The sequence below is a fragment of the Onychomys torridus genome, chromosome 1 (assembly GCF_903995425.1).
Source record: "Onychomys torridus chromosome 1, mOncTor1.1, whole genome shotgun sequence".
Taxonomy (NCBI): Eukaryota; Metazoa; Chordata; class Mammalia; order Rodentia; family Cricetidae; genus Onychomys; species Onychomys torridus.
This window is the reverse complement of record NC_050443.1, coordinates 8,402,901-8,416,086: the sequence shown is the minus strand read 5'-3', so window position 1 is coordinate 8,416,086 and position 13,186 is coordinate 8,402,901. Positions and strand designations below refer to the sequence as shown.

The 13,186-nt window shown below is 36.7% G+C and overlaps 1 protein-coding gene across 2 annotated transcripts in view; it reads right to left on the bottom strand.

Moving 5' to 3' along the window:
- Window positions 1-11,154, bottom strand: part of LOC118569182 (probable alcohol sulfotransferase) — a 34,348-nt gene extending 23,194 nt beyond the window's left edge. For both annotated transcript variants that reach the window (XM_036166915.1, XM_036166922.1), the window contains exons 1-3: window positions 11,025-11,154; window positions 9,740-9,948; window positions 7,544-7,670 (exon numbers count right to left, since the gene is read on the bottom strand). In XM_036166915.1, the coding sequence (XP_036022808.1) occupies window positions 7,544-7,670; window positions 9,740-9,948; window positions 11,025-11,154 (466 nt within the window). The remainder of the gene's footprint in view (window positions 1-7,543; window positions 7,671-9,739; window positions 9,949-11,024) is intronic.
- Between the last annotated feature and the right edge of the window lie 2,032 nt (window positions 11,155-13,186).

The following is a 13,186-nucleotide window of genomic DNA, read 5'->3' as shown; positions in this document are numbered from 1 at the left end:
GATGAATGTAGATGAATTTCTAAATGGTCTTGTTAAAGAAAAAACATGGAGCCAAATATTTGGGTGGAAACCTTAGAGAGATCAGGGATATAGAGGAAGTCACCACCCAACTGAAACTCACCAACACTAGAGCTTCCAAAGAGAGTGAATTACTGTCTACCTAGGCTTATATGACTTACTGTTTCCCCTCTTATTAGTCTCTTAGCCCAGCTACCTCATTTCCACTTCCTACAGAGCTCTGTCATTTTCAGTCTTTCTGTATAGAATTCCAGAACTCTAGGGTTGGTACTGGGATTCAAGGTATGTGTCACCATGCTTGGCGTTGTTCTCTAGTGTGGCCTTGAACACACAGAGATCCTGATTGCTTAGTGATAGGATTAATGGCATGTGCTACCACTGCTAGACTTCTTAATTTACTTAAAATGGCTTGCTATTTCCTTTGATCTCTTGGCAAACTTTATTTTTTAAAGCAAAATAAAATATCACCAAATTTCTGCAAAAATATCACCACAGATAAACTAAGAAAAGGAAGAGCAACAGAAAAAGATAATACAGTAAGACATGAAAAGGGAATCAAATGTTATGACAAGCACCAGTGAATTCAAAGAATTATTAAAGTTTACATTAAAATCATCCCGCTAAACCAGAACATCAAAGATATATGGAATAATTCCTAAATAGATTAAAACCTATCTAAATAAAACTAAGATGACATTTTAAATTTTTAAATAAGTAGGATATCTGAGAGGTGTCTGAATGAGGGTTCATTATTGATGGTGTAGCAGAAGCCAGAGGCCCTGAACCAGACCAGCCATTTGTTGCAATGAACATTTGAAATTAAAGCTGTTTGGGCAAAAGGGTATGTGGTGTGACACACAACAGCACCCAATGCAACTACAATGAACAAGGATGCGGCAGATAGATGGGGAATACAGAGGAGTGAACAGGAAAAAGGATGGCAGAGTAAGAGATGGGATAGCTGTGACTTATATGAGAGAAAACTGCTGATTGATTGCAGAGTTTGTCATTCCCAAGAGGTGTCAGTGAGATATTTGTTTTTGTTGTTGTTTTTATTTTTATTTTATTTTGCATGGCAGGATACAAATTTGGAGGGTAGATATCAAAGGACTGGGAAATGAGTGGGACTGATATACATGATGAGAAATTCCAAAGAATCAATAAAAAATATTTTATAAATATACTCTAAGGTCTATGACAACTATGAGTTTGCAAAAGTAACTAAAATAATCTCTAAACAAATAGAAATGTTCAGCTTGGGTGAATTTTTGCAGACCCTCAGGTAATACACTGCTTCATGAACTGTGACATAAAAGAAAGAAAATGAGGCATATTGCCAAAGTTTTTTTGAAGTATCATCTTGATACAAAGAATAGAAAAATATTCAACAACAACAACAACAAAAAGGTACAGGCCAAGATCTATGATTCACATAGATGTAAAGCCTCTCAATGAAATACTTTGTAAAAATATTCAGGAACCTATCAAAGTATAGTAAAATGGCTGAGCAGGTAAACTTGTTTATTGCCAAACCTGAAGACCTAATATTTCCTAATATTTCCACATATCCACATGGTGGAAAGAAGGAACACATTTTTGTAAGTTTTTTTCTCATTTCAACCTTCACATTTGGGTATACATGTTTTATATATATGTTAAATGCACTTGTACACACAGACATACACAAACACACATACATATCAAAACAATCATCATGATAAAGTTGACCTTATTTCAGAGACTCAGTGAAGGGCTAGTTCAGTATACAAACAGCAATCAATATAAATTAAATTGCATAATGGACTCAAGAACAGAAAACCCATTGTAATCTTTGTAAAGAAAAGAATTTTTGATAAAATTCATCATCCAGTCATGTATAAAATTCCAGAGTACTTAGAATAAAAGGAACATCTTTCTAAATACTATTGTCCATATGTAGGGAAACTGTAGATTACATTACACTAAGTAGGGGGAAATCCAATATATTACCAGCACAAGCAAGAAAAAAATGATGTGCTCTACCTCTGCTTTTTTAATATTATACCAAAATCTAAGATAGAAAAAATGACAAAAGAAACAAAGGTGATACAAATAAGAAAGATACAAGTCAAATAACCTATTCTTGAGTGATACAATTATATCAATATGAGACCTAAGAATATTTACCAGAAAACACTTAGATCTGAAAAAGACTTCACTCAAAGTTACAGGGTACCAAACCTTCAAACAAACATAAATAGTTTTTCTCTACACCAATGATGAACAAATTGAGAAAAAAAATCAGAGAAGTCAGTTAGTTAACAAATGTCTAAAGAAAATATCTCAGAATAAATCTAAACCAGTGTGCTTTCTTGTAAAATTGTCCCATATAATGTTCAGACTTGAATACTTGGTTTGCAGTTGGTGTATACTTTTGGTAAGATCAGCAAGTATGAACTTGCTGGAGGAAATACCTCACTGGGGTGGAAATTAAGGTTTTGCAGGGCTAGCACTGTTTTGAGTGCTCTCCTTCTGCTTCCTGTTTGTGGGTTGAAGTGTGACATCTCAGGTGTTACCCCCATGCCATGCCTGCCCTTCCTCCAGTGCCATGCTTCCTGTAATGGTGATGATAGACTCTTAGTATTCTGGAACCTTAAGTTCCAAACACAGCATTGCTTCAATAAGTTGCTTTGTGCTACCAGCCTGAGAACAAGTTGTCATATGGCTCTAAATTCTTAAAAATTGGGTTATTGGGTTAATGAATAAGAATGATTACTCTGTTCATTAATGATGTCAAAACTTGAGGGAAAATGATTGGAAATGATAACTCTGTTCTATCACAGTTTATTAATGATGATTAAAAGATGAGCAAAAGGAAGTGAAGCATATGTCCAAAAAGAAAAATGATATGATCTATGTTTTGGAACATCATGGATGTATCTCTGCTTACTAAATTTTGGATAAATAAAGAAGTACTCCGGCTGCTAGTTAGTAAATCTACAAGAATCTCCCTGCCAAGAAATAAGTTGCTTTGTTTATGGTATTTTATCACAGCAATAGAAAAGTAATGAATACACCCAGGATGCAAAGTTCTTGTTACTGAAAACATCAGCACATTAAAGACAGACTCTTATACAGATGTTAGGTGATGGAAAATGTTCTACTTGTTACAGACTAGAAAAATACATATTATGAAAATGCCCATCCTACCAAATGCAATGTAATACTCAATACAATACCAACCAACATATTAGTGTTATCCACAGAAATAATAATCTTGAAATTATTATGGAATGGTTGGATGCTCACTCTTACTTGCAACATAATAGAATTTCCACTAATGCTCAGGCATCATTGCAGAAGAGGGAGTAGATAGAATGTAGAAGCTGAACAAGAGGAAGTGTAGGGCTGGAAAACGCAGACATGTTAGCATGATAGAACAAGGGTACTCATGATCTTAAAGCAACTAAAGCTCCTCCAAAGATCCTGAATAAGACTAGCCCAAAAATGAGGCATCATGGACTGAGTAGGATACTCATGAGAGACCACAACTCCATAATGAAATTATGAATACTCAATGATTCTGGGTTGTAGGAAGTCAAAGTCTTCAGTTGTGTCCCCAGTGTGGTGCCACCTAGGTTTCCATTGGTAGTTCAAAACCCACATTCCCACAGAACATAATAATCATGGTTAAATTGAATGCATCACCAATAAAGAGACATGAAAGCTATAAAAGAGATCTGTAGAGAATTGAGGTTACTAAATGTGAGAGGGAGTCAAGGAGGGCAAAGGGTTTCAATAAGCAGAATATAATTTATACACTTGAAATTTCTGAAGAACAAATTCAGTAAATTCATGCAAAATCACAAACAATTCCAGATAATCAAAGCAATCATGGGAAAAAATAGTAACTTATTACAACTTATACTTCAGATAGAGTAATGAAAACAGCATAGCACTGCCACAAAACAAACATGGGGATTAACTGAATAGAAAACCAAGACATAAGTTCACACAACCGCAGGCACTGTAGTTTTGACAAAACATTGGAAACACGCATTGGAAGAAAGATGGTATCTTCAGTGCATGGCAATTTGGAAACCAGATGGCAATGTGTATAAGAATGAATTTATATCCCAATCCTTTATCACACACACACACACACACACACACACACACACACACACACACATTCACACTAATTGTAAATGTATCAAGACCCTCAACAGAAGACACAATTTCTATCCACCAAAGGAAATCTTTAATCATGAGAAGGTTCACATAATAAAATGGAAGGAAGGTTGGCCAGTTATATGCATCCAGACAATGTGTATTTAGTATCTACAAAGAATTAATAATAATAAATTATTCAATTATAAGAAAGAAATGGAGCATAACCTATGCTATGGTCCTAAAATATATACCATAAAAGAAAGATAATGCCTCATATAAATTTTGAAAGTGTTCATCAACATCAGGTATCAAGAAAATAAAATTAAAAAATTAAAAACTACTTAGGATTACATCTTATTTACACCAGAATTTCCACTGATATTAAAAAATATGCCAGAGTTATAACATACAGAAAACCTGTCTCAAAAACATCAACAAAAAATAAAAATAATTAAATAAAATAAAATGTTTGAAGTGTGAGTTGATAGTGTTTGAAAAGAAAAAACAATTTAAATATAAAGGGATGAGAAAGGGATAAAGGAGTGGATTCATATAATGGACAGGATTGTTGAAAGAGAATATAGGCTAATACTTTTCTAGCTCTAAGTTTCTCATGGGTTTGGAGGTTTTGTGGTCAAAAATTGAGTGAAATATAAGCAATATTGAAAGTGTAACATTTAATATGAAGTTTCCCAGCTTCACTTTTGGATACCAATTCTAACTGTATATAAATTCATAAAGTTGTATAGACTTTGAGTCGCAATAATTTTGGTGAACCTTGTTTTCAGTTATTTACAAGTTGCTTTATAATAACATTTAATGTTTATTTTTTAACTTTCAGAAAAATTGTGAAAAGATAAAAATGTCGATGGGAGTGGAAACTGCACAGCCATTATTTAAATCAATGTGGGATGCATTCAAAAAGCTGAAAACAGAAAATCCATATGACCCAGCTATCAAATCTTAGGTATATACTCAATCTAGGTAGCTATATACTACTATAGGACTTAGATACATACAATTGCACAGGTACTTGAACATTTGTGCATATTGCATTTCTATTGAGAATAGCTAGAGAACAGGTTTAGCCTAGATGTGCATCAATTGGAAATAGATGAGACTGTGATATGTACACACAATAAAATTTCATTGAGCTCTAAAGATGAAATTAAGAAGTTCTCAGTAAAATAATTGGAACTGGAAAATATACTTAACGAGGTAACACAATCACAAATAGACAAGCACTGCATCTTTTCTCTCATATTTGGATCCTAGACAAATTCTTAGCATGTTGAACTTGATGTGTACATAAGGGTGATGTGGATATCGCTCTGTGTAAATAAACTTCTGATTGGCCATTGGCCAGGCAGGAAGTATAGGTGGGACAAGAGAGAAGAGAATTCTGGGAAGTAGAAGGTTGGAGAGAGACACCGCCAGCCGCTGCCATGGAAAGCAACATGTAAAGACACTGGTAAGCCACAAGCCATGTGGCAAAGTATAGATTAATAAAAATGTGCTAAATATAAGAGTAAAAGCTAGATAATGGTAGGCCTGAGCTAATGGCCAAGCAGTTTAAATAATATAAGTGTCTGTACGATTATTTTATACATGGGTTGTGGGACTGTCGGGGGCTTGGTGGCACCTGGAGAGAAGCTCTCCAGCTACATATGGTGCCCAACGTGTTAGCAAGAGTTTCCACCTAAAACCTGAGAAAAAAGATTCTAAGACGGAGCTAAAACCAGCTTCCTAGTTGTCTCCCTCAAGTTAGCAGCAGCCTGCTGGTTTGAGCTACTATGGCGGGTTCCTGGTGTGTGCGTCTAACCTGCAGTGAGGCAGGAATGAGGAGTCTACAAGTGACACTTTACTCTGCTGTATGGTGGATTTAGCCTTTGCGAGTTAAAAAACAAAACAAAACAAAAACAAAAAAGGGTTTCTGAGCTATGCACTGCTTTGATAGAACTGCTTCTGATAGTTGATGGTACACATGGCTCCAGACCCAGAGCTGGCAGTAAACTGTACCACCGCCATGTTGGGAAGTAGAGGTGGGCGGAGCCAGCAGCCACAGCGGTGTTTCAATCTTACAAAGATGGATATTACACAGAGAATCTGGTTTATGTTGTCTTTGAGATTTTTAACTGTAGAAAAAGATTTGATCGTAAAAGCTGTTGAGTTAAACAAGTATATAAATTTTAAAGGTACCTTGACTTCAAAATTTGGATATAAGGGTATGTTGCTTTGGAAAGGAGTCTCTGCTTTTGTTTCCACAGAAAACCAGAGGCTGTGGATTTGTTCCAGATTAAGATACATCAGGTTTGATCAGCCAAGACCACCTGAAAGGTCTCCAATGACACCATAGCCCAGATGATCTGACATCCAGAATGGTTTCAAGGCAACTGGCTCAGAGGTTCACCCTCACAGACTACTCCATAATCCTAAAATTTTCTTTGTGTCCCCATAAGATACAGCGACCCCCTCCAGCAGGAAGTAGTAAGAAAAACTATGCCCACATTCCCAAAATTATCAAGCTGGCTTTGGAGATGGAATTGGCTCACTCCTTCTCTAAACTCAGACATACTGCTAAAAGAAAAAGTTAAGAGATTCTTGTGTCCCAAATCAGAAGAGCCCTCTGGTGTGGGACAGAGAAAAACCAATATTTTTCTTTAAAGCAGGTTGATTATAAATGCGATCTCTTTCTAAAGAATAAAAGGGGATATGATATAGATATAATAGGATAAAAGGATAGATTAAGGAACTTACTTCTAAAGAGCAACAACTTGTTTAAAATGTTTTACATTGGTATAGACTTTAGTCTATTGATACAAACTTAAAGTTAATTTTGTTATACTGTGTGCATATTTCTACTCATGTTTAAGGTATTATGTTTGTATAGCTCATTTAAATTGTAATGGATAATTAAAAATAGATTAATAATTAGTCATCTATGATAATCATACTCGTAGCCATGTTAGTTATGTCTTCTAGGTATACATAGAGATATTTCAGATAGATAGGTAATCTTCAAATACTTCAAAGACCTACAGAATATGGCATTTAAAATACTTTTAAAATTTAGACTTTCTGGACAGTGAGACATGTCTGCTCATGGCAGCTCCAATTTACTTCAGAGAGGAGGATGGGCATTGAAGACACTTCATATCTTATCTTCACCTTGGCATCCCCATCAATAAATAAACAGAATATAAAAATAAGTGCTTAGAGTCCTGGAAATCATGAGGTAGAGGAGTGAGGAGCAGACCTTCAAGGCAATCCCTGTCTGTATAGAGAAGTCAAGGCCAGCTTAAGCTATACCACACCTTGTCTTCATAAATATAACTGAACCTGCCTCAACACCTGTATTTAACAGGACACTCACCATTTCCTTTGAGGAAGCATTCAAAGTAAGTTCCTAGTGACTCTGGATTATCAGTAAGATTTGTGTTGTGATGGAAAAAATAACCAGACACAAGAACATCTCTGGGGTTTCTGATGATATAGATCACCTTAAATGGAAGAAATATATAAATGAAGGTCAGTATAGTCACAAACCACTTTTATCGAGCATATTTTACATGAATTGTCAGTGAGGTTTCCAAAAATATTTATTTTTTTATTTGAACAAAATATGAACAGAAGTACAAGATATCTATATTTATCAGAATCTTTTATAATTTTATTTGGTTTTCAAAATGTAACAGGAAAATGACTGAGGTCACTAAATCTGTAAAAAAAAGGATCAGCAACAAGAAAAAGACAAGATTGATTCAATACTTGCAAAGAACAGTTTCTTACAATATGAAAGAATGTCTTATAAACACAGAATACTGAATAATTTGCTAAATCTCTCTGAAAATGACAAACTAATTCGTTTTTTTAATTGTAACTATTAAAGAAAACTCTCAATAGAATCATAACATAGAGTTTAATGCTAATGTTTCATTGCAAAACGGCAAACACACAGACCCATGAATGTGATACTATATTTGTAAAATATGATTTTATTTGTATGTTAATTAAGTTGCCTTGGGGTCCGAGCAAGCCATAGCAGAAGCTAGATGAGGTGGTGCATGCCTTTAATCCCAGCACTTGGGAGCAGAGGTAGACAGATCTCTCTGTGTTCAGGGACACAGGCAGCATGGTGACACGTGCTTTTAATCTCAATAGCAACCATAGAAGACCTGAAGGTCTGTACAGACAGGCAGTGAAGAGGAGGTCATGTGGCTGGGTTTACAACCGCTGAGAAATCAGAACAGAAAGTTTATAAAAAGAAAACACACATAGAATTAGCTCTCTTGCAGAGAGGAAAGACAGAAGAAGCAGTGAAGGCTAAGGCTCTCAGCTATTGCTCTGACCTCTTGGTTTTTAACTCTGCAACTGGCTCTGTGTTTCTTATTTAACAAGACAGTTACATCTACACATGAGCACTTAAAAATGCTGGGACAGAAAGAAATAGACTTCCATATTAAAAACAGAGCAACTAGTTATGCAATACCAATTTCTTAGCCCTGAAAACATGCACACAAGTAACATTGTACATACCAAGCAGATTGTACCAAAGTAGTTAGGAATGTGTAGATGCATATGCAGATGTAAAAACAAATAATGACAAGGCACAAATTAGAAAGAGAGAAAAGAGGGGTATAATTGTAACCATGAACAGAGGAAGAGAAAGGGGGAATAATGTATGTAATATAACATAATCCCCAAAATAGGAGAAATAAATTTAAAAAAATAATAAAATGAAATTAAAAATTTATCCCAATACTCCTTGTGACATTATTATATAATTCATCTTTTAGGCCTTAATTTCTCCAGAACCAACTTTTCCAAATCTAGATAAGACACACAAATAAGTTTATCATCACAACTTCATTGTGATAGTTTCAAGAGAGATTATTTTCTATGTTTGTCTTTGTAGTTTAAGCATAAATACTTACAGGTTCTAAGGTGGAGGGACTTCCAAAAAAATTTCTTATTAACAATGAGCTATGATAGGTCAGAACCTGGATATCTCTCATTCCTTTAGGGAATCATCTATCTGTGATATTGGTGATTTTTGAGGCTAGAATCTCAATGAAGAGCTAGATACAGCAAGCAAAACACAGTGGATACAGATAGGCCATGAAGTTTGAACAATCTCCCAGATTACACCATTAGTGCCTATTCAGGCTGCTTCCACTGTGAGCAACTCTGATTGGGTTATTCACACATTATGTATGGCCTATATGTAGAATTAAAATTAGCTAATTGACTTTGATGACAATGAAACAGTAATATCCATTGTAAACTAGAGTTTGAACTCTAATTCCGTATATTCAAAGTCCCTGATGCCCTGATGTGATATTACACTTTTTCTTATATATCTGCCCAGGTTTACATAGAGGTGGTTGATATATTTGTACTCGGATATAGTCTGAGGAGGGGAGAGATTAGCATCACCTAGTGCATGAGAATTTCAACTTCCCTTCACAAATCTATACAAGAACATTTCAGGGAGAGCTCCATGGTTCAACACAGTAGAATAAGTTTAACCTGCATTTGTCCAAAGGTTTCTCAACCACTGGACACTGACCTTGGCCTTGGATCTGAAGAAAGACTTGGGAAAAAGATGGAAAGGAAGGTGGGAGGATATGAGGCGTGGTCCTTCCTTATTGATTAATTGTGGATATCCTTTTTGAGTTTCTATCCAGGGTGAGCGGTCCCAGATGGGCACAGATTGGATCCATTTGGGATTCCCCTTGGTCTGAATCAAGCAGACAGTCTCAATCAGCCAATTAGTTCCTGAATAAGAAGGAATGGTTATTCTCACTCATTTGAGAGCACTTGTGAAAAGCCTTAAATAGAATATACAACCATACAATTTACATTTCAGCTGTTTCTCAGCACAAAGGCATGTGGTATTTGCAATATCCACATGGTATAAGTAGAAAATATATTTTCCCAGCACATTCAAATTGCTTCACCTAAAAAAAAAAAAAATGAGAATCTTTACTCAGTAAACTCCACCTGCCTGTTGAAAATCTCCTCCACTCCTGAGCCATCAGCATTCTACATTCTGTTTCAATGAATTCAACTATCCCAGATATTTGTCAGGGAAGCAAGCAGTCATGTATTCTGTCTGAGAGATTGGCTCCTTTGATTTAATACAATTTCATTCAGATGTATCCATGCTGCATTGTATGTATGAGTACTGCTTCTCCTTAGCATAAATAAAATACCCTTGTGCCCATTTACCATACACACGTGTATTTGTGATTATATGCTCACATTTCAGTGGGTGTTCCTGTAGCATTGTTCTGTGGGATATTATAGGAATCTTTGTCCTACAGTCCACTGCCCTTGGATTTTTCCATGTTATTGCCCTTTGATGTTAGCAGCCTAATACTCACCAATGTTTACTGCTTCTGCTACCCACACAATGACCTCCTCCCCCAAATGACCATGTTGCTTTTCTTGGTTCCTTGAATTTTGAGACTCTTTCCTCTACCTGGAGAAGATCCATGGTAATTCTTCTACCTGACAAGGTCCTCTCCTTCACATAATCTTACATTCATGCATTTTGACTTGATGCTATTTCATCTATTTATACTCATCATTATCTCTCTTCCACTCTCTTCCACACAGAGACAAACCAATGCCAGAATCTGCTTAAGGAAACACTGTCATTGCTCAGACTACATCAAATAAGTTAGAGATCTTCCTTTGAGTTGAAATGCTCTCAGATACAGCTCTCCATGCCCACAAATCATTAAATACATGAGATATATAAAGCATTCCATTCAGCATATAAATGAATGATGATTAAAGCCCAAACTTTCCACAGACAGTTCAGGATCATTCTCAATAATGTTCCTTACCTGATTTAGGAAAACTCAGTATGACTGTGTCTTCATCTCTGATCACAAACTTATGAATTTTTTCAATAATTTCTTTTTTAAACAGTATAGTAGAGAAAGGTATTCCTTCAAACCAAGAGTAGGCTGACATACCACAAGGAGATCTTTGTTGGGGCTATGAGAATTCCAGCACTGGCCACCTGTTCAGCTTAAAGCAAATGCTGAGAGGTAAAATTTATAGTGCAAACAAAAATCAGGAACATCCCAAAGTTTGTACTGAAATGATCTGCTGATTGGAAGAAATAAAGATTGCAGAAACCGGTCAAAGGTTGCTCTATTAAGCAACTGTGAACTTATTCAGAGATCATTCTGGAGAATTGGGAGCCTGATGTCATGACCACAAACCAGAAAATTTTTAATATTATTATTATTATTTTTATTATTATTATTATTATTATTATTATTATGACAATAATGTGTTTTAATTTTATACATCAGCCATGGGTTCCCCTGTCCTCCCCCCTTCTGCCCCCACCTTTCCCCCAGCCCCTCCCCTCCATTCCCATGTCCTCCAGGACCAAGACACCCTTGGCGACTCATTTAAAACCGGTGGATTCAGTACAGGCAGGTCCAGTCCCCTCCTTCCAGTCTGAGCAAGTGTCCCTGTGTAAGCCCAAGGTTCCAAACAACCAGCTCATGCACCAAGGACAGGTCCTGGTCCCACAGCCTGGGAGCCTATCAAACAGATCAAGGTATTCAATTATCTCACTCATGCAGAGGGCCTGAACCAGCTGGGGGTGCCACAGCCATTGGTTCATAATTCATGTGCTTCCATTCGATTGGCTATTTGTCCCTGTGTTTTTTGCAATCTTGGATTCAACAATTCATGCTCTTGCATTCCCTCCTCCTTCTTGAATGTTGGACACCTGGAGCTCCACCTGGGGCCTGGCTGAGGATCTCTGCATCCACTTCCATAAGTTATTGGATGAGAGTTCCAAGACGACTGTTAGGGTGATTAGTCATCTGAGCAACAGACTAGGTCAGATCAGGCCCTCCCTCAACCACAGCCAGCAGTCTACAGAGGATATATCATTGTGGATTTCTGGGGACCTCTCCTGCACTCTGCCTATTCCTGTTCTAATGTGGTCTTCATTTATCATGGTCTGTTATTCCTCATTCTCCCTTTCTGTTCTTGATCCAGCTGATATCTCCTGCTCCCCTAAGCCTTCTTTCCCTTAAATCTTGCCCTTCATTACTCTCACTGTCGTCTAGGTTGTTCATGTAGATCTCATCCATTTCTCTGTCATTGGAAGATCCCTGTGTCTTTCCTCAGGTCCTGTTTTCTAGGTAGCCTCCCTGAAGTTTTGTAGCAGTCTAGTCATCTTTGTTTTATATCTAGTATCCTCATATGAGTGAATACATACCATGTTTGTCCTTCTGAGTCTGATTAACTCACTCAGGAAGATTTTTTTCTAGATCCATCCATTTGCCTGCAATTCTTATGATGTTATTGTTTTTCTCTGCTGAGTAGTACTCCATTGTGTATATGTACCGTATTTTCTTTATCCATTCTTAAGTTGAAGGGCATCTAAGATGTTTCCAGGTTCTGGCTATTACAAACAAAGCTGATATGAACAAAGCAGAGCAAATGCCCTTGTGGTATGATTGAGCATTCCTTGGGTAATATGCCCAAGAGTGCTACAGCTGGATCTTGGGGGAGATGGATTCCCAATTTTCTAAGGAAGTGCCATATTTATTTCCAAAGTGGCTGTACAAGCTTGCATTCCCACCAGCAGTGGAGGAGAGTTCCCCTTGCTCCACATCTTTTCCAGCATAAGCTGTCTTCTGTGTTTTTGATCTTAGCCACTCTGATAGGTGTAAGGTGGTATCTCAGAGTCGTTTTGATTTGCATTTCTCGGATAATTAGGGATGTTGAGCAATTCCTTAAATGTCTTTCAGCCATTTGAATTTCCTCTGTGGAGAATTCTCTGTTTAGTTCTATAGCCCATTTCTTAATTGGACTGTTGGGCATTTTGATGTCTAATTTCTTGAGTTCTTGACATATTCTGGATATCAGCCCTATGTCAGATGTGGGGTTGGTGAAGACCTTTTCCCATTCTGTAGGCTGTTGCTTTGTCTTGTTTACTGTGTCCTTTGCTCTAGAAAAGCTTCTCAGTTTCAAC